Raw genomic sequence first — 22,396 nt, 5'->3', positions numbered from 1 at the left:
CGGTTTTAATTCATTTTCAAATATTCCAATCAGACAATTCAAATAAATTGGACTTAAAATGAGGAAATTCATCAAAAATCAATTCCATTTCCAATTTCACAAAATTCTAAAAATAAGAAGAAATCGGAAGAAATCCAATAAAAGCCCATATAGACATACAAAAAGAATCAATATATGAGCAATTATCTGAACTGAATAAACAGCAACAATTTAAAGTTCAATTTCCATCATTCATCATTCCATCTACATTCAGCAACCCGCAATTTTTGAACCAAACCTTATTTCTCTCTCAGTTCAACACTCAATATCTCTCAGTTTGTCATAAAATCTAACCGAGTTAACAACTGTTTTTCTATAGTTCGTGTTTCTTTAAAAAATAATACAAAAAAAAAGGTTTTTAAAAGAATTAAAAAAAAAGTGAAGAATAAATTAAAAATTGTAATGAATTAATCGTGTTAGTGCTATGAGCAATGTTATTATGGCCAATAAAAAAGATATGCTAGGGCCAATATTGTATCAAAATAATAGAAAATGTGAAAAATCGATTAGAAAATTCTATGAATCATTATTGCTAATAATTTGTGCTTTTACAATATTAAATAAAGGATTTCCATTCAATTCTGTTGACGCCCTTGAACATCATCTTGGTGAGTTAAAGATATTTGCATAACCAGCTGGTGTATGAATTTTCTTTATTGTTGATGATACGGGAGTGAAAAAATATCAAATAATATTCATATTTGTTAAACTTCTTATTTTCTTGTGCATTGCTATGCTCTCAATTTTTTTTTTTGTGTTGTATATATCTTTTATTTTTTGTTTTACTCCTCTCATCGTACATACATGTGATATGTACGAACGAACTATTGAGCAAAAGAAACACACAGAAATGGGGATTCATATGTAACTGGAAATAAAATACATAAAAATAAATATATTAATTTCTCTAAAAAAAACTGAGAGACGCTGCCACAGCTGAATGTGAATATTTTTCGGGTTAAATATATTGCGGGATCCATAAAAATTGATATGAATCATGACACTTTAGCCTCAATTGTTTTCTTCTTTTCACTTTTTTTTTGTTCAGTCGATGCGTCGAATAATTAAAAGCATCACATAGATGCTCCAAAAACCCATAAAGCAGGCTCATATGCATGAATCAAATCAGTGACTAAGCTATTACTGACGAGAAAAACGGTTGATTTCTCATGAACTTTGATGAACGTTGGTCAACTTCTCTTCCATTCATTTACTTCCTCTTATTATTCCGCTCTTCATCGTCGTCGGTCGGCGAATGACTCACCTTTGTTCCAAGAACTTAACGCTCTGTTGAATGCTATAGACACAAAGTGCACTTCTTATTCATGTTGTTATTACAATGTGATCAGTAGCTGAACACTTTTTAATCATTGTTGGCAGTTCTCATGTCTGATCTGGAATTTATTATTTATTAATTAGCATAACTAAATTAAATTTCAATTTGTCTGGCTAGTGCATTAGCTACTTTTTATATTATTTACATATCAAATTATAATATTGATAATATTTTATGGATTTGGATGTAGAAAATGAGGTGTTACTGCTTCCCGCACACTTAAATATTGTTTGTAATACAGCTTTAGCTTAAAATATCTCGTTATTAAATCCATTATTCTATTTATGAAATTTATTTAATACCTGAATTTATGTGCATTTTCAATGACGACTTTGTGAAGCACGGCAGTATACGTGAGCTTATTTTGTCTCATTGACTGGATGATCAAATCAGTAATCATGGTATTTTTGGCTTCTGTGTGGATTATTATGTCTTATGAATTTTGATATCTTTGGCAACTTTTGATCGTGCTGCTTAGACTCTTGATTCGCATGTTCACAAGTATTTATAATGTTAATATTACGCTTGGGCTTTATGGGAGGATAGACCTTCTCATGATTAACCGGTACTAAGCTTCATGGATCATTCTTGTTTACAATAACCTTCAAGATGGATGTCTTTGAATCCATTTAAACTTGAATATAGTAATTTCTAACTGGATGTAAACACAACAAACAGTTTGTAGTAAATCATCCAAAAAAGGCAATTCAGGAAAGGTGTGGAGTAAAAGTAGAAATTGCAATTAATAATTCTCACTGGATCTTTTGTTTCCCTTGTTGCAATTTACCACTATAATCAAATATTAAACATCTAGAACCGTTCCAGACAGTAAATTAACATGTGTACATCAGTCAGACCCTCTTAAAACCTGAAATGCAAAAAGAATTTCGCCATATTTTAGTATTCTACGAATATATTCAATTATCAACAATATAAAGTTCAACTAACCTTGAATACATTTATCATGTCGATTTAGCAAGTCACACAAAACATTTACACCTGTCTTGGTTGTCTTGATTCTCATATATATCTAATTGTGATAACTATGGAAACATGAGTACGAAAAATCAATTTCCCATCACTTTCAATTCAACCGCATTGTGCTAATTTTATTAGGTTTTAAGCATATCGGAAATTGCATCTAACCGATGAAAAGCATTTGCTGTAAGATGAGGAAAGAGACATCATCGACTGTTCAACGAGATTCCGACTGACATACATTCTCTTCTATTCTCTATTTCTTGTGCATGTAATTTATATATCGAATTGGAATTGAATCTAAAGAAAGTCATAAATAATAAATTTTTATATTTCTGCAGTTTAAATAAGAAGGAAGACTCATCAATTAGCTGTCATAACCATTTCTGTATCTAAACGGCACTTATTCATATATTGTTTTCTAAAGTTTAAAGTGTGAATGAGAGTTTTCGCTGCTTCTTACCCACGCTGATGGCGTTAATGTGTGTGACTTTATATTCCTCTAAAGAGCAATCTTTGAAAAATTAGAAAAAAAAACATGAAAAATCTTTCAAGTTGGTCGTGAAAATCTGTTTTGGCCGGCGAATTTTTATTGCCAAACATAAATTTTTGCTTTCCTCACACGTCTGTAGCTTTATTTGGAAGGTTTATGAGCTCATTAAGCTGTCGTTTTGGCTAATTAATTGCTATTTTGTCGGATTTGATGATTATGATCTGAAATGAAATGATTACTGAATAGAAAGTTCGTTCATAAATTCAAAAGTTCAATTTGGTTCAGTTTAGTTTTTGAACTTCAACTGAATTCAAATTTCAAAAAACCGTTAAATTTTCAAATTTGATTTTTCAAGCATTATTCTATGAAATATTGAAAAGCGCTTAGAACACAATTTTAACATGCATCTCTAATACTTCAATCGACAATACTGACCATAGCGAAGTCGAAAAGTGTTTTCACAAAGAATTTTCAAATTAGACAACTTAAGCACGGCTATAGTATGTCGAGTTTTGATTCGTTTTCACACAAAAAAAATTTATATTTACTGCTTTAAAATTCTTTTTACGAATATACCTAAAAATAAAACCTCACCTACTATAAATGCCTCACTTTTTTCGAGTATAACGAATTCGAGATTTTCACTTCGCAAAATTGCAATTAAGAGGGCAATGGAATTAAAGATGCAATTCAGGTCAGCTAAATGTGATTTCATGCGTATTTGCTTTACCGAATTAATTTCTAAAACATCAACAACACCACGTGATACTTAGTTGTTGCTACATTAGCTATTTTGAGTCATTGAAACATAATTCGCGATGCAATTTATGCAATATTCAATGCCCTTTTATAGGCATTATGTCTATGTGAGGTTTATGGATGTTTCATGAGTGTCTAGTGGCTGATTTGATGGCTTGAAGGCAAACAATTGGGTAATGATTATGGTGGAAAATGTGGAAAATTTAGCGAAACAAGTTTGAAGCATTTGAATCTTAAAAAGCCGTTAAAATTTGAATTTATTCAGGTCGATTAAATTTGAATTTCTAAAAGCCGTTAAACTTTGATTTCAATTCAAGTTCAATTTTGAATCTCAAAAAGCCGTTAAAAATTTGAATCTAAAAAAGCCGTTAAAATTTGAATCACAAAAAACCGTTAAAATTTTTTATATCGCAATAAATTCCCACAGAATAAAGAATGATGATTCAAACGATAAATGCACTTCATCTGCTTGTAGTAATTAATATTAATGCTAGCTTACTATTCCACTTTATTTACAAAACAAATAGAAAAGTTTGTATTTTTATTTCTGCTATAAAAAATACAATATGAATGACTATATAAAAATTAAATCGTCAGCAATTAATAATACAAAAACAGTAAACTTATTTGAGAAAGTTCAAGGCAACGGGAAGTTGCGAAAATAAGTGATGTTTCTTCATTTCAACTTTGCATGTACAAATGATCTAATTTGAGTTTATGTGAGATAATTAACGGCTGTTTGAGGCTTCTCCTAAACAAATGACAGCACGCGATAAGACAGTAAAGAGACTCACGCATCTCATATTTCATTCGGTTTTATTATTATGGAGTAAAATTTTGTGAAAACAACAACAAATCACGCAAATATTTTCATCGTAAAGACTTAATCAGAGTAAAAGTTGATTATTAATTGTGCGTGTAATTTTTATATAGGCTATGTACATGCTTGGGCAGTCGATTGACTAAAAATATTCACTGATAAAGTTTTTTAACGGCTTTAATTCAAATGAACCGAAAGGAAATGAACTCAATTTTTTTATGAACAGTTTTTTTGGCGCGAAAATTAGTTTGTGTAAAATTAAATCAATTTTCTCTCAATTAAGCTAGTTATCTACTCAATTACAGTGATTTATAACAAACTCCACCCAAAATGAAAATAAACAGCAAGTAATTTTCACAAATAAGGTGATAAAGAGGTCAAAAATGAGGTTAATTTGTGATTTATACAAATTAATTATGTTATCAGCACAACTTTTGTGTTTTGTACTTAATATTCCCTTTCCTCTATGAAATTGACCCATGCAAAAACAAGTCACAACTGATTACGTGCCTTTGAAAAAATAACTACATTCACAAAAAAAAAAATAAACATAAAGTCTATAAAGTCGACATTGTAAGCATCTCAACATTAGTTATGTTGGACGTGAGGGAAATTTGTTAACAGCACAAAAGAATCTATAAGTTAGTCACCAAAACGATGGTCTTTGAATAGCAAAAAATATAGGGATAAAGACATTCAATCAAGCAAGCTTTGATAAAATATTTGTGAAAAAAATTATTTTCGATTAATTCTTGATAAATATCATCAAGTCACGTTTGTATTAATACTTTTTTGATAAGTGTGGATTGAATGGATGTGACAATATACATCTATAAAGTCTTTCCTGTGTGGCACAAAAATACACACATGTGCCGTATGTTTACAAAACTTAATTATTACGAAGAATAATCATCATACGAGGAATTCAAAACTCATGTGGGTAAGACAAAGAAGATTTCAGCTTTTTTCTCTGTGTAAATTATCAACAAGACATTCTTTTCATCTCATTGAGAATGATACAATCAAGCTGAGAGCGATAAACAAAGAAAAATTAATTCTTCAAATACAGATTGAAGTTTTTACGAAGATTAGCTATCAAGGGATTACAAGAGGAAGATTGACATACAGTTTAGGAATTAAGACACGCTTAACAGAAGTTGACACTTCAAACGAGATCATTCCGGAATCATTTAATTTATTCTATTTACAAGATTTGATGAAGAATTTCGGATTCTTAATATTTTATGAAAATTATAGACTTTGTCTTCCGGCAGTTTGTTTAGATTAGGTCTAATTTACACTTGACTTTGTTTGGCGAATATTAGCTTAAGGCTGGAGTAATTATGGATGATTATTTTGAAAACAAATAGTAATAATTTGTGGGAAAATTATTAAGTGATGGTTATATGGCTTAGTTGGGATTTAGAGGTGCTTAATGGCTCGATGTATTCTATAAGTGAAGGTAACCGATAGTTTGATATTCGAATAGTTTTAGTTATTTACTTTGGATTGTTGGAGTTTTAATCAAAGTAAGCTTTTCCAAAGTTTTTGATGGGTTTCCTCAAGAATTCCAGGTTCCGGTCCCTCAGAGCACCTTTGTATCATCTCTACACCCACTATCCCACACCGTATTTCCTTCCCGCGATGCCATAGCAAACCACAATGTGCTACTCGAGATCAATAAGTTTCTATTCCCAAAACTACTTCAGCCAATGACTAATAAATTGTATTATTGATCATTAATCATCAAAAGTTGACATAAAATGTATTACTAAATATGCAGAATTAATTATTCCGGACAGTATAGCCACCAAGTCATCAAATAAATATAATACAGTATAGATTCTCCAAATTTAGAGTTTTTCAATCACAAAATCTCGTAAATTACAAGAATTTGAGAAATTCTCAAGTCAACAGGAGGTCCGCAACCAAAAGATGATGCTCAACTTTTTAATAGAGTTGTCAGTATCAGAAATAGCAACAAAGTTGTACATCTCGTGGGTGATACGAGTGATATCATGAGCTATCGACTTCCCATATACGATTTTGTCACTGAATTATGCAAATAGTCATGAAAAAATATAAGAAGAGGCTGCGGAATGGAGACGAAATCACTAAATGTATTGTCAACAGCAACAGCAACCAATCAATCCATTTTAATTAAAATGCGTGTCATTTTGGACACAATTAATTATTATTGTCTTGTCGTCACTGACTTATTTAAAGGGTATCACTTGATATATTTTAAAATTCTATGCTGTATCTTAGTGTCGAATTGAATTAAATGCACATAATAATTTAACTGAGCCAAAACATATGCCATTGACTGTCCGGAATATAAGCATTAATTCCTTTGCCATTAAAATAATATTGAGGCTTACTATGTCAATAACTTATCATACATAATAAAAAATTATATTAAATTCATTTTGTATTCATGTGTGAATCAGTTTAGCGCTTTTTAAAATCATTTCCGTTGAAGATTCCGTGCGACAAATTTAATATGAATGTCTATTTCTCTTTTTGCAGTTAATTATTCAATGCTGAATAAGTTTATAATAAAGTCAATTAAGACAATGACTAGATGACGAGCTAAAAAGAGATTCCCGATCGGCACATGTTAGTCATGGCCTGCTAGGGTTTTCCGAAGTCTCAATCTTGATCAATTGTCGATCCGGGAAGTCTCGGTCTAGGCTTACTTACCATTTCTTCCCTCAAATTGCGTCTAAAGCTGGCTTCCGTCTGCCAATTACCAATACCAAGTCGGTCTCATCTTAGGGAACCCTTAATAATAGACAAGGAGCTACTTTCATGTTTCCCGCCAAAATTGCCACTAGGCCACCATGTGGCCACCATCCGACTGCCATCAAAGACTAGGTCCGATCGGGAATTAGAAGTGAAAACTTTTTTATGGCTCAAATTTTTTATATTTTTATTGCAAGTCACATGTTGTACGTATGGAATTTGTGTATGCCTCATACATATGCCTAAGTATCAAACTACATGTGCGAAGTGTGGTGGTTTAATGACCAATATGTGAATGTAATTTGACCAAAGTCTTGCCTTAAAAACTGTTTTTTGGTTCTATTCTGAGAATATGTTTTGGGTGCGAATCTTCAGTTTTTGAGATTTATTATGTGTTTTTAGGCACTGCTGTTTATTTATGTTGAATATATTAGTGTAAATGTAGAGCTATGCTTATAATTCAAGGAGTGTCAACTTTCAAAAATGTTAATGTCAGTCGAGCCATTAAGTTTGACGTTTAACTGCAGGTGAAAACTAAAGTGAAGCTTAATTGTGGGTTTTTCAATTTAATTTGGTTCCAAAACAGTGAGGAAAGTCCCCTGCGTTGTGATGAGGTTAAGGAACTGCAGTTTATTCATTGTAGATCCTTTGACTTTTGTTTTCGTTAACCACAACTGTTGAAAATATGTCAACTGTCATTTAATATTCAAATTATATCTGCAACTACAATTAGTTGATTTTCCCCTTCCATAGTTGTTGACCCCTTCATGTAAACAATTTAGTCTGTTTTCTAACTTCAAACAATAAACATTATCCTTACTTTAATCCTTAAGGAAGTTGTTTCATCACACCAAAGCACACTTAGATATTTGTAAATAACCATTGGTGCTTCATCTCATCAACAGAAACACTTTATTGCTCTATATTTACATTTTAAGTATGAATGTTGGATACATTTTATTGTTCCTTTCGGTTACTAAGAATTCATGCTGTGTTTAAGGATCCAGGCTATTCTGTTGAAATTTTTAATTGTATTACTAGAAATAGGTTCATTTAGTCGATGTATATGGACTACCTGAAGTGATGAAGATATATAAAGAGATCATATCTTGAGGATAAAGATGACGGTAAATGAGAATTCAGAGTATAACGGTTAGTTGACGTAAGCCAAGCACCTTAGTTACAATGTTGCAGGAATCTCACCTCATTTTGAGAATTTGTGTTAAATTCCAATCAAATTTACAATAATTTAATCAGATTGCTATGATATCTCTTAGAATGACTCAACTGACTATCAAAATTGATGACTTCCTAAGCACGACTAATTCCAAATTCTCACAAATAAATCCACCTCTGATCTTGTTATTAAATTATCCAGACATATCTTAATAAACTCTTCAAATGTCGCCGCCTGATTGCAAATACTGAATTTCTGTCGTAATATCGGCAGATGCAATGCAGACAAAGATCAAGGAAATCCTCATATTTGCTTACTTCACTTCCATATTCTAAAACTTTTTTTTTCATCATAAAAATGATAAGGAATAAAAATGCACAGTTACTGACTGACTGCAAAATGCACATTATTATGTTTGCGATAAGGATGACTGAATGACTGATAAGATCGCGTGGATGAATGAATTATTTAAAAGTTTTGTAAGTGCAGCAGTAAATTATCATTATGTAAACAAACAGCACAAGATGGGTCGGAATCATTTCCGAAAAATGTGTATCATAACAATTATGATCAAACACTTATGCCTTGCTATGCCTTGCTACAACGATATGTTTGTTATGTTATGTTGTTGTTGTGTAAAATCTTTCACATAAATACATTCATAGGAAGTGTAATGTGATGTTTATGTGTCATATCATGCATATATGCTACAATACGGAAGGAAATGTTCATTATTAGAGCTGTGAAATTTAATTCCTCATCTCAAGATAGTTCTTGACTTGCATGTGGATTATATCTCTTAGAGCATATGCATAATATTCTCATCCATCAACATTCTACTTATTTATTATCGTCGACAATAATCGCTTTGAAATATTTAATGCAATAAGAACTAAGGGAGGGAGGAGTTGGGACTGTTCTGAAGTGACGTCTATCCTGCCTATCTTGTCTATATTGTCTTGGGAGATGAGCTGTGCTAAATACCTTTAAAATTTGGTTTTGCATTACCCGGAAAGCACATGGAGTAGAAATGTTGGAATATCCAAGTCAAGGCCTACTTGACTCTAGTCTGGGGACAGGAACCAGAGTCACGCTTGCTTGGGGCTGCATTATCGACCATTCCAACCCCATATGCCTTGTGAAACAGAGGTCGATAAGAGTCTAGTCTAAAATTGTGACGTCATTTATGATTCATCCCATTAAGAAAATAAGAAATAAAAATCCAAGAAGTTTTTATGGATTTAAATTAAAAATTGAGAATGAAAAAAGTATTAATTCCATCCATATGTATTGTGTTTAAGAAATGTCATGAGTTAAAATAGAAGCAATTGAGAATACATTCGAGACTCGTAGGCCCCCAATGTCTTTTCGCGCCTAATGAAGTGTTTATATTTAAACATTCTCTTCTCTCCTTCAAATGATATTTTAAAGGTTTCATTTGTTGATTCTGTTAAACTGTTTATTGACTCATTTTGTCCTCAAACTTGCCTTAAGCTGTTTGAGTTTCGCATTTGTTAAACTAATTTACATGATATTGTTGATATTCTTTATAATTTTGGATATTTGATGTTGTTTTTGTATTTATGACTGTTTAGACAATGAATTTGATCAGTCGTGCTTATTCTGATGAATGCAATTGAATTAATTAATGAATTTTGATAGAATTACTCATTTAAATTGATCAAAGCAATCTGAATTTTCCTGGAAAAAGACTTGACTCATGAATTTGAATGATGCAAATTGATTTGCGTCTAAAGATGCAAAATTGATTTGAAAATCAAAGTAAACTTTGAAATTTCATTACAATTTGATCTTATTTCTCGATTCTTAAGATTCTTATGAATATTTCATAAATGCGTTCCATATGTTGCTACACTAACAAATCACAACATCCCAACCACAACTACTCATCTTCTAAAAATGAAAAAATTCCACACGAGACGAAAAAAAAAATTAAAATTTCAAATTTTTCTTCAGTTCTTTAAAAAAGGAATTCGTCATCAAGTTGTTTTCAAAACACTTTATGTCCCATGTGATTGAAGTCGATGATTACGTCATTTATGTGACAAAAAGAACCAATGCCGTATATCTTCTATGGAATTCAAAAGAAAACCACACCACAAAAATATATAGAATAGGAACAGAGAGAAATGATAAATGAATTTTTGAGTGCGGATGCAGACAACTTGACTTTAATTTAAATACACATTTTAATTCTTTTTTACGACAATGCGATCATTGAGAGACATAAAAATGAAATTAAGTGCGTATTTTTTGGAGGGAAGTGTCTGGTGTGGCTTAGTTTGAGTGACTGGATGTGACATTAGTTAGAATTGAGTTATTTTTGGGTTATTCTGCTGGGAAATCCCTGGATTATTAGTAATCCAAGTTACTGATTCATCTTCCCGCCAAATTTTTTTCAAAGCCTACTTTGATCATCTAAAACTTGTAGAATGCGTTCTATTCCTCCCTAATTACCACATCAATCAACAAAAATTTCACTCATCTCATTTAAAATCATGAGAAAACAATTCATACATAAAATATCAAGCATGCATGCTAATGCATTATGATGATAATGAGACTTCAATTGCACCATAATAATTTTTTAATTTCTTTTTACAGATTCAACAGACTTTAATAAGCACAGTGTAATAGAACCGAAAATATTACATGCAAGACATAAGCGAGCTATAGCAGGAACACTAGAAGAGGTGAAAAATCTTTCTCACATATATTTTTTATTAATTACAAGAACAAAAGAAGTGGAAAAAGAAGTAAAAGTTTCGTGTCATGAATATGAAGTTATTTATTTATTTATGAAAATAACCATCAACGCTTACTTTTTGCGACCGTGCCGCATTCACTCATGTGAACTTATTTTCCCGTATGTATATGTATATTATTGTTTAAATGTACGCACTCATGTTTGGGTTAATGTACAATAAACCGTTAATCAAGGACGTCATTTCGTTGAAGTTCATTGACTTTGGACTTATTAGAATCAATTTTCCCAACTTTATTGTTGCTGTCGAAAATGGAAGGATGACTAAATATAGAGTTCCATTCTTACTAGCATTCATTCTCGCCTTAAAATGATAGAAAGTATTTTTAACGTATTTTTTCAATTCAAATTTAAATGATGCAAAAGTGAAGTGATGCAAAAATTAAAAGATGCAAAACTCATAAACAGAAGCAAAAATTCTAAATTAAATCAAAAGTTTCAATTAAATTCAATCTAGTTCAGGAATTCAAACAGTAAACATAACAAATCTATTTCCATTGATGTCATAAAAGACATTGTAATACAATAGAATACATTACAACATAGTAAATGCATTACACAAACATATGACATCAAAAAAAGACAAGAAATACAATATTGTGACGTCTGATTAGAATACAAACATCATATCAAGCATTAACAATCTATAGAACATACGGACAGACCAGCAAGTATAACATAAATCACGAAAATTATATGAATATAATAAATTTTATTTTATTATGATGAATAGCTTCACTTCATGGCTTTACTTCTTCATCTACATTCATCAAGTTACTACTTAAAGTACTTCAAAGAACACCAATAATAATAATATTAATCATAATGTCAATTGTTTCTATTTTTTCCAATTCATATAGGACGGTACTCATGCCACCCACATTCATCTCATATATGAACACAATAACAAAGATGTGATATTAGATTTACATTTGAACGATAATTTAATACCAATAGAGCATTTTATTAGCTATCAACAACCGAATGGTGATAAGACGATAAAAAATTTTACAAAGACTGATATCGATCTGTGTAATTACCAAGTATGTATAATGATGATACTTTTATTATGATGTTCATAATATGTGATTTATGCAGTATAATGTATTATAATATGCGGTTTTTTGAGGGAAATATTCAGTGACTTTAAGGTTTGAGTAATTGGGAGTCATGAATAGATTGTTTAGAACTTTACAATTTGTAACGTTCTAGAGTAGAAAGTACACTTTGTCATAACATAGCCCGAGTGAGACTAGAACTCACATTCTCTGGATCATATTTCAATTGCTCTTATCTACTGAGCTACTAAGGGTTCTAAAAGAGCATGCCACATAGCACCTTCCTTAAACCTTACTTCTCTATTCAAAGCTCATTTTCACAGAAGACAGAGAAAAGGCAGCAATGCCCTAGTGGTTAGAGTGTTGGCCTCCCGACCCTAGTAACCCGGGTTCGATCTCAAGGATAGTCTACTCGGATTCGAGTGGTTTTTCGGTGTTTTTAGCCACACCAACTCAGTTTGTGTATTCGCGACACATATATTGTGGCTAGATACATTGTATTAGTATACCTTGCAATAGATAGAACAGTGGTGAGCAACCTGTGTCTGCGCCAGAAGCTCTTGGAATGTCATGAACCAAATGCCATGTGGGTTCCAGTCAAAACTTACCACCAAGGTGTGTCGCAGCACACAAGCTGCCTACGACTGATCTACAGTCTCTAAAGACTCAAGTAATCAACACAATTAGCACATTTATGTATCAGCAAGCTATGATCAATTAAAATTCAAGACTTTAGTATGACATTTGATTGATTACCATAACGTAAACGCTTACTAGCTGAATATTTCACTCAAAATATGCGCGTTTGAAGTTCTTGACATAATTGTACTGTAAACATTCCTTTAATGCTGCATTTTTTAACGATTTTTCTTTTTGTCATTGATAATTTAGGGCAAAATACGTCACAAGCCAGACTCATCTGTCGCTTTATCGACATGCAATGGAATTCGAGGTGTCGTTTTCGACGGTAGAGATACTTACTATATTGAAAATGAGCCGAATGGACCAGATCGTAAACATTTTCTCATACGGTACGGCAAGAGCTCTTTAAAATAAATATATCTAGACATGCCATTCTGTATCATTAACCCTGATCATTTTATATATATTTGTTTAGACATACTGATTTAAAGCATGAGCACAAGTGTGGATACGATGGTGGCATTAATAGTACGCACGATATTGAGTTAAGTCACATGACGGAATTCAATCGAATAATGCGAGTAAGTAGAGCAATTTTGTGGATCTAATGATGCTCAATGTAATTCATTCCTTTATTTTACTTCCGTCTTTCCAATAAATCAGTACAAGCGGGCAGCTGGAACTAGTAATAACATAATTCGCGGTCCCTATAATGCTAATAGACGTTCAAATTACGTTGAACTGGTGCTCGTCGTCGACAATAAAGTATTTACATCATTAGACAGTGATATAACAAAAGTTCATCAGCATTGTAAAGACATAGCAAACATCATCAATGCATTATATGTTCCATTGAATATATTTATTGCTTTATTGGGTGTTGTTATATGGACGGATAAGAATCAAGCATCGCTATCGAGTGATGGCGATAAGACACTCAGAAATTTTCTAAATTATCGTAAAGAAATTCTCATTCGTGATCATCCGAATGACAATGCACAGCTATTGACGGGTGAAATATTTGAAGGCGGTGTCGTTGGGAAAGCATTAAAGGGACCGATTTGTACATATGAGTAAGTTATTCCATTGTCCATTTATCCATAACCGCATAATATATCCAATTCTATGTAGATTCTCGGGTGGTGTCTCTATGGATCACAGTAAAGTTATAGCCATTGTCGCTACAACAATAGCACACGAAATGGGACATAATTTTGGTATGGAACATGACACAGATGAATGTAAATGTCCTGATGAGCGATGCATTATGTCCTCGTCATCATCGTCTGTCGCACCAACACATTGGTCATCATGCTCAATTGATCAATTGAATCTTGCCTTTCATCATGGCATGAACTATTGCCTTAAGAATAAACCAGCAAAGCTATTTGATTCTCCAATTTGTGGAAATGGTTTTGTGGAAGCTGACGAGCAATGTGGTAAGTTTGATGGACTTCTAATAATTCAAGCATGACTGACTGTTTATTAATGCATGAAACTTTCTCACATATTTATAGATTGTGGATTGCCACAGTACTGCAATAATTCTTGCTGTAATCCGTATACATGTAAATTGTATCCAAATGCAACATGTGCCACCGGAAGTTGTTGCGACTTGACTACATGTTCACCACGAACTGCGGGTAAGCCTTATTGCTATTTATTTTATTATGGATGAATCAAATATTTACGTGACCATATAAATCTATTCATGCATAGGTGGACTTTGTCGCGAAACATCAGGCGAATGTGACCTACCGGAATATTGTAATGGCGAATCTGAATATTGTCCAAATGATGTCTTTAAACGCGATACGGAAGAATGTAATGACGGCGAGTCTTATTGTTATCAAGGTTCATGCCGGTCGCATACGGATCAATGTAAAATCTTATGGGGTCCGTCTGGTGCATCATCCGAGCAATGTTATGAAAAGAATATTAATGGCAGTAGACACGGAAATTGTGGATATGATAAGTTTAAAAAAGAATATCAATCATGTCAGCCACAAGATGCAAAATGTGGGATGTTACAATGTCGTCATTTAAATGAACGTTTGGAATTCGGTATGGAATCTGTAGCTGTTTTATCACATTCGTTTATAAATTATCGTGGGAGTATTGTGCCGTGTCGTACTGTCGTAATTGATCTCGGATTACAGTTTGTTGATCCTGGCTTGACACCCGATGGCGCAAAATGCGGTGACAATAAAATGTGTGTAAGTCAAAAGTGCCTTTCAATTGACAGTCTCAGGTCAGACGGTCGTGTCCTCGAATGTCCAAATTGTAATGGAAATGGAATATGTAATTCTAAAGGACATTGTCATTGTAATGATGGATATGAACCGCCATTTTGTGATGGACCGGGAGTTGGTGGTTCTATTGACAGCGGTCCAGCTAGTGATCCTGATAGTGAGTATAACCTTAATTCTTATGTTATTTATAAACTCAAATGCAGTTGCGTGATAGCTGGGCATGTAAAAGTCATGCGATTATAAAACCAAATTCCATGATAATCTCCTCAAACCGGTTGAAGTTCGTGATTAAATGACTTGTTTATAATTCATACAAGCTGCAATACACAAATTTTTATGACTCAATACCCAAAATTTGATTATTTAAACGGAAGTCCACAAAATTTAAATTCGCAAAATTGACTTAAATTAGTTCAAGAAAACTTCATCATTGTCTTTAATGGTCGAGAGAGTCATGGGGTCAAAATGGACATTTAATATACATTCATTTCTATTACGAATGACTTTATTGATTGGATATTTTTTAAAGCGTATTATTTCATGATTTTTGAGTGGAATTGAATTGGGTCTGTGTGGATAAAAGGTTTGAAAAGATTCATAATAAGCCTTGTCTGTACATGCTTGAATGTTGTTCGTAAGAGGGCTTAGTGGATGGTATATTTAGCACAGTGCTGTCTATTCTGTGTGTCGTGACATACTTGAATGTCGTCGAAATTGTTTGAAAATGCCACGAACCGCTTGTCACAAACGACTCCGTTCGTGGCTTATCACCAAGGTTATGCCTTACCTTGGTACAACAATTTGGACGTCCCGAATAGCATAAGTCGGTCAATCGATCCAAAATCTGGCAACTTCCCAGAGTCTTGCCGGCCTGGTGTCCAATTTAAACCGAATCCAGCACCAAATCAGAGTCAAGTCGATCTCGTTCTGGATTTTTGATCAATTAACCAATTTATGCTATTCTGGTGAATTTGAACTATCTATATTATAAACACCCAATTCCTTTGCTGATACAAGAACGGAAGCCATGTGAAGCCATGTGAAGCCGAAAATTGAGGGGTATCAGGGGGTATGGGTGGTGTAATGTGAAGTTATGTGAAGCCGTGTGAAGCAACGTGAAGCTGAAAATTCTGAAGATGGGGCGCCACGGGCGCTCCGGATACTCTAGTATACCATAACAAGCAAAGAGTATGATTGTTAGGTACAGCTGCCGAAAAGACACTAAACTTGTCAATTGACATAAAATTCAATCAATTTCCTAAATTGAAGCAAATTAGTTTGAAGTCTATTGTCAAGTTGGCTGGCGTATGAACAACATTAAGACATGTGAAGACCGGAAGAAGATCGTTCACAAGTAATAGCCAACCCGGAAGGCACAAGTCTAAGAAATGACGTAAAATGTAGCTTCAGGCCCGCATGAGTCTGACTTGAGGCTTGATTTTATTGAATCTAACCTCAAACTAGGCTCATGTCGACCTGGGGCAACATTTATTGTCTTTAGGGCTATGTGTCTTTAGGGCAATCAGATTAATTTAGAGCAACTAGATTAAGGTCGATTAGATCCATAATCTGTACATTCAGACATTATCCAGCAATAAATTCAACATCCAAAGCACTAAAATGTCCATTAATCCAATTGTCCATCCACATCATTTATGAATGACCCCAATGACATCCAATATTGTTCGTAATCGGACTATATTCTTTTAATTGCTCACTCTTTTAAAATAATACTCAACACCTTAAGTGCGATAGTAAATCTACCTCTATTTTTAATTCCTATTTTACAGACACTTTTCAATGCCTTCTGATTGTTATTTATGCCTTAATACAATTTAAATTGCTGATTATTGTTATTGTTTCTTTCTATTCACAGGCGGACGATTCTTTACAAAGCTTATGTACATTTTCTTCATTGGAGTTATACCATGCTGCTCACTATTCGCATTGTTCATCTATTATTGGCGTCAGAATAACTTCCAGTTTATAAGAAAATCCCCAAATTTGTACGTATCGAATACAATACCAAGAAAAAAAGTATCAAGTAGTAGTTTGATAAGTAATAGACTTTCTAAGAAAAATATTAGTATTGGCATGCTATTGTCATCGACAAATCCAGGATTGTTGTCGAAAAGCACAAATTTACTTAATGCAGATAATATTGGGGACAGTTAATGCACGTGTGATATTTATTTTGGAACTTACTTTTTTTATGTTAATTATAGACTTATAATAAATTGCCATGTATATGCACAACTTCTTTATTTTCTATTTTTGTGTACTTCTTTTCTTCATTAATTTGCATGATTCTTTCTCTGATTCTTACTTCTGGGGATATAAAGGTTCTGTATTTACTTTACTCATTAACTCTGTGTGAATGATTTACATCCATGACATTCTGTTTCACGCATTTTTGCTAAAATGAATTTTGATTGTCTTGAGGAATTAGTCATAATTCGCGACTATCCTCTAAATACTCAAGTAGCTCAGTGAAATCTGGTTTCAATTTTCCGAGATTTTTCCAATGAAATTAGTCATCATTGACGTGACTGACTTGAGGTCGGAAATGTTTAAGCTTTCAAGTTTGAAATTTTGTAGACTGTTGGGACATTGTACATGTAAATGTTCAGGTTATTGATGAGACGTGAGTCAGACTTGTGGATTTGTTAATTAGCAAGTTTAATCAATCGGGTTTTTTTGAGGGAAAGCTTTGACTGGCTTTGACATTTTTTGTTGTTGTTTGGAAAGCAGTTGAGCTTTGAATTTGAATTTTTAGGGGCCGTTAATTCAAATTTTTAAAGTCCGTTAAAATTTGAAAATTTAAATTTTTGAAATCTAGTTAACTTTGAAATTCAAATTCTAAAAATCTAGTAAACTTTGAAACTCAAATTCTTAATAAAATCCGATAAATTTGGAAAATTCAAATTCTCAAAAAATTCAAATTAAATTTTTAAATTTAAATTCTAAAAATCAAGTAAACTTTGAAAATTCAAATGTAAAAAAGCCCTTAAATTTGGAAAATTCAAATTCTAAAAATCTGTTAACTTTTGAAATTCAAATTTTTCAAATCCGTTAAATTTCAAAATTCTAAAATCCGTTAAATTTCAAAAATTCATTTTAAGCAAAAATATCCATTTCTATCACTAGTTCACTTTAATACTTTATAATTTACACTCTTATTTTTTTGGTAGCATGTAGTTTAATTTTTTATAGTTGTTGATTTATGTCATAACATTTAAGGTCGGTGTAACGATTATTTTTTTACATGTTTTGGTGATGGGTATGATGAAATGCATTTTCATGTCAATGATATCATTACAAAAAGAACTGGAACTAAATTTCTCTTTTTTTTGTTGTAAACTTTTTAGGCCAAAACCGAACATCAAACATCACATTGCGAAAGGTTCTGGATCACCGCAAACTCCAACATTCACATCATCCTCAACTAATTCTCCTGAAGATATAAATTCATCGCTTTTACGTCCGACATCGGATGTTGAAAATAACTTTTTATTTGGAAAGTTTAAAGGATTTACATTGAAGCCGCTGCCTGATAAGACAAATGCTAATAATTCCCCAAAAGTTGCGTATGTTCAACCTGTAACAAAATCAGTCAATGACGATGATTTACACATCGTACCGACAAGAGAAGCACCTCCACCTCCTGTACCAAAACATCAAGGTGTCAATATCCAAATCGATAAATTTAATAGCTTAAATTCAACATCAGCACCGCCTGCACTGCCACCTTTAAATAAAGGATCAACAGCACGTCCACTCATTTCAAATCCAGTTCTTGAGACATCGACAAGTAATGCAAAAGAATTACCATTAAATGTTAAGCAACAATCAAATAGCCTTCGATCGGCACCGTCGCCGCCACTATCAACTGTTCAAAGTTATGATTCACTTGTGCCTGAAGTTCTCGTTAATCCAATAAGTAATATTGAAGTTAAGAAACCAAAAGATGGAACATTAAGTAGGATACAGTCATTCTTAAAGAAGGACAAGCAGCCTGAGAAAGTCCAAAAACAGCTGCAAAGGATCGATAAAGACAAGCTTAAGGACATTGAGATATCCTCACCGATTCTCATCACTCAAGTTCCTTTAAAAGACGCTGACGATGTGTCAACAGCTGAACGTAAAGCTAATCTGAGTCGTGCACAGTCAATGCGTGATCCACCATCGCCGCCTATCCAAAAACCATCAATTCAGTCATTCGGGTCAATGAGAAATCCACGACCTAAAAGTATTGTGGATCGACCGACATTGCCGCCACCTCCAAGACCTGCTTTAGCGACTACGACTACCGTTGAAAAGCCAAATAATGTCTATGATGAGACACAAGATGCTGGATCTCCTGATAATATTTATGCAATAATTGAGGAGTCACCAATGTCACCACCAAAACAGCAGGGATCTATTGAGAGTATGGGACTGCTGGGAGAAATTGTCAATGAGATTGAAAGTCGGAAGTTTGATGCCATTTATATAGCATCAACACTTAAGAAGAGTCCAGATGATTCACTTTATGCAAATGTAAAGACACCTGTTGAGGATGAATATCAACCTGAATCAAATGCAAGTACAACATCGAGTGGATATATGCGACCAATTACAGCACCTGTTGCACGTATTCCACCATCACAATCATTAAATAAAATGCCTTCAACTACAAGTAGTAATAGCTTAAGTAGCTTTAAATCAGCAAAAAGTTCATCTGGTCCAACATCCGATAAAAGCATAACAAGTCCACAAGATCCCGTCACAAGTCCAACACAGCCTAAAGTAGATACAAAAATGAAAAAGTCAGCAAGTGATTTGAGTAAGAAAACAGCACAAGAAAGTGAATATAAGACACCGACATCCAATAAACCAATAACTGAGGACAGTAAACGTCCAATTCTTAAGAAAACAGCAACTCCACCATCAATCACGTTACCCAAGAAAACAATAAATACGAGTATTAGAAAACGAAGTCCAAGTCCAAAAGGAACTACAGCAGCAGCATCTAGTTTATCAAAAAATCCATCCAAACCTAAAACGCTTAGTAAGCCGGCAGTCACGAGTAGCATAAAATCATCAACCACCACAGCAAAAACTCCATCGAGCTTAAGCAATGGAATCATAAAGACACAACCTTCAGCGTCATCAAATAAAGTGCTTAGTTCAGCAGCAAGCAAGAAATCAAATGTAGCAGCTTTACAGCAAAAATTTGAAAGTGCAAATAATCCAAAATGAAAAGTAGGAATAGATTAATTAATGTGTGCTCAAAAAAGGTCTAGAGTTGGAGGATGTCTGGGGTCGTGTGATGAGGAATGTTGAGGTTATGTAAGGCATGATCAGGAATTTGAAGGTTCTGAGTTGATTGCCTTGATTAAAATGATTTGTGATATTGCATACGTCCCAGAGGTACAGGGCACTGTGGCATCTCTTGTGCCTCTTATGGACGATTCCTCACTCTGGACTATAGCAATTAAAAACCGTTGGGATATAAAGCCTTATTTATAAAAAATGAAGAGTTTTTAATCAAAATTCTAAATTTTGATACTAATTATGTCTTCTTCAATTACGACAGGATTGACAATTTTTTTATTTTATTATTTTGAATGTATGAAAATTTAGAGAAAAGCCTTTAAAAAAGGGAAACATGAAACTTCCGATAAAGTGTAGACAGAAAAGAAATATTATAAAAATATTGTTAAAGCTTGAAAGATGTGTATGTTTATGATGGATGTACCAAGTAGTTCTTTTTCCTCTACTTCTTATGATGGGCAGAATTGTGGATGTTTATGGATTTTTAAGGATGTTATTTTGTGCATTTTTGACTAAAAATGTGTTTAAAATCAAGCAACCTTTGGTAAAAATTTGAAATAAAGAAGCTAAAAAATGATGCGAAATTAAAATATAATTTAACGGTCATTTCAAATTTAAAACTTTAGAAATTTCCGTTAAAAGATGCAAAATTTATTCAATTTAAATTTTTTAACGGTCATAAATTTAATTTGAATTTTAGAAGTTTCCGTTAAAAGATGCAAAATTTATTCAATTTAATTTTTTTAACGGTCATTTTATATTTGAAATTTCAAAATTTTCGTTAAAAGATGCAAATTTCATCATTTTGAATTTTTAACGGTCATTTTGAATTTCAATAAATGATTTTTGATAAATTTCTCTACAAACTGATGCGAAAATTAAAATTTTACGGCCATTTTGAATTTAAATTTTTTGCATCATTTGAGATGTTTTGCATGATTTTCAATATTTATGAGCTTCAGTTAAAAGATGCAAATCAAAATTTGAATTTTTTCTTCATAAAAGATGCAAAAATTCAAAATTTCACCCTAACTGTCAATAATTCTATCAATCTTGACAGGAACACAACAGAATCAATTCATCTTATCTTATTCTTATAAGATTCGCAAAAATTTCATAAATGGACCAAATGTAGTTCATTTTCCACATAATTCCCCAAAAATACATAATGACAAAACTATCAAAATCCATAAATATTCACACTCAATGCCTACTATTGAACAATATTTTGTAGAAATTTGTAATAATTGTTTCGAAATAGACTATAAATTAAGTAATTATTAAGAATATTTGTCCAGTTCATTTGTCAAAGTTGACAAAGTGCATTATTGTTAAGCATTTTCTCTACACATGCTGGTGCATTAAAGATTTACTCAAGTGAAGATATATACTTAAAAATCTAAAATTATTGTTCTTTTATTTCCAAAATCTTTTTATTGACTGCAACTGAAAAAAGTCACTGCTTTTGTGTATTCTGTAGATTTTTTTTATAAATATATTTAAGAATATACCGGTGGGAAGAACAATATGATGATTGATAGTTGTTACGTTTTTTTGTATATAGAGAACCAAAGATTATTGACAAAAAAAAATAATAAAGTATGTATTAAAAGTGATTTTATAATTTTTTTTCGAATAAAAGTCATTTCATCGCTGATGCAATTTAACTTTTTATGCCTTTTTATTGATTTTATTTATAGACTTTTTAAATTTTTTACAACTTACAGCACTAAAATTGTTCATATTTGTTACCGAAACACACCGAACGCACGAAAAGAAAATACAGCATTTACATTCTCAGTAAAATCACTTTCTCAGCGACATGCAGAGCCTGCGGAATGATAAAAATAAATGAACTGGGATTGCATTACAGGTTATCGATCTCAGGGATTGTGGATGAAATTTAGCCAAGTTAGTCATCAAGCCCGGGTAGCTCAGTTGGTAGAGCGTTGGACTTTTAATCCAACGGTCCAGGGTTCAAGTCCCTGCTCGGGCG

At 32.7% G+C, this 22,396-nt stretch overlaps 1 protein-coding gene and 1 non-coding gene across 2 annotated transcripts; both read left to right on the top strand.

The window, feature by feature from the left end:
- Positions 1 to 337: 337 nt before the first annotated feature.
- On the top strand, positions 338 to 21,019 carry Meltrin (meltrin). Its single transcript, XM_070635295.1, has 11 exons — positions 338 to 647; positions 10,973 to 11,061; positions 11,993 to 12,175; positions 13,082 to 13,221; positions 13,308 to 13,413; positions 13,496 to 13,905; positions 13,964 to 14,271; positions 14,350 to 14,475; positions 14,552 to 15,241; positions 16,961 to 17,090; positions 18,453 to 21,019. The coding sequence occupies exons 1-11, from the start codon at positions 464 to 466 to the stop codon at positions 20,323 to 20,325; spliced, it is 4,239 nt and encodes a 1,412-aa protein (XP_070491396.1). The 5' UTR covers positions 338 to 463; the 3' UTR covers positions 20,326 to 21,019.
- Positions 21,020 to 22,323: 1,304 nt separating this feature from the next.
- Positions 22,324 to 22,396, top strand: TRNAK-UUU (transfer RNA lysine (anticodon UUU)). Its single transcript has one exon. It is a non-coding gene; the product is annotated as a tRNA-Lys (tRNA).

Source organism: Chironomus tepperi, unplaced genomic scaffold, assembly GCF_022539635.2.
Source record: "Chironomus tepperi strain 1889 unplaced genomic scaffold, CSIRO-AGI_Ctep_v1 contig_88, whole genome shotgun sequence".
NCBI lineage: Eukaryota > Metazoa > Arthropoda > Insecta > Diptera > Chironomidae > Chironomus > Chironomus tepperi.
This window is presented reverse-complemented; position numbering and strand designations above follow the sequence as displayed.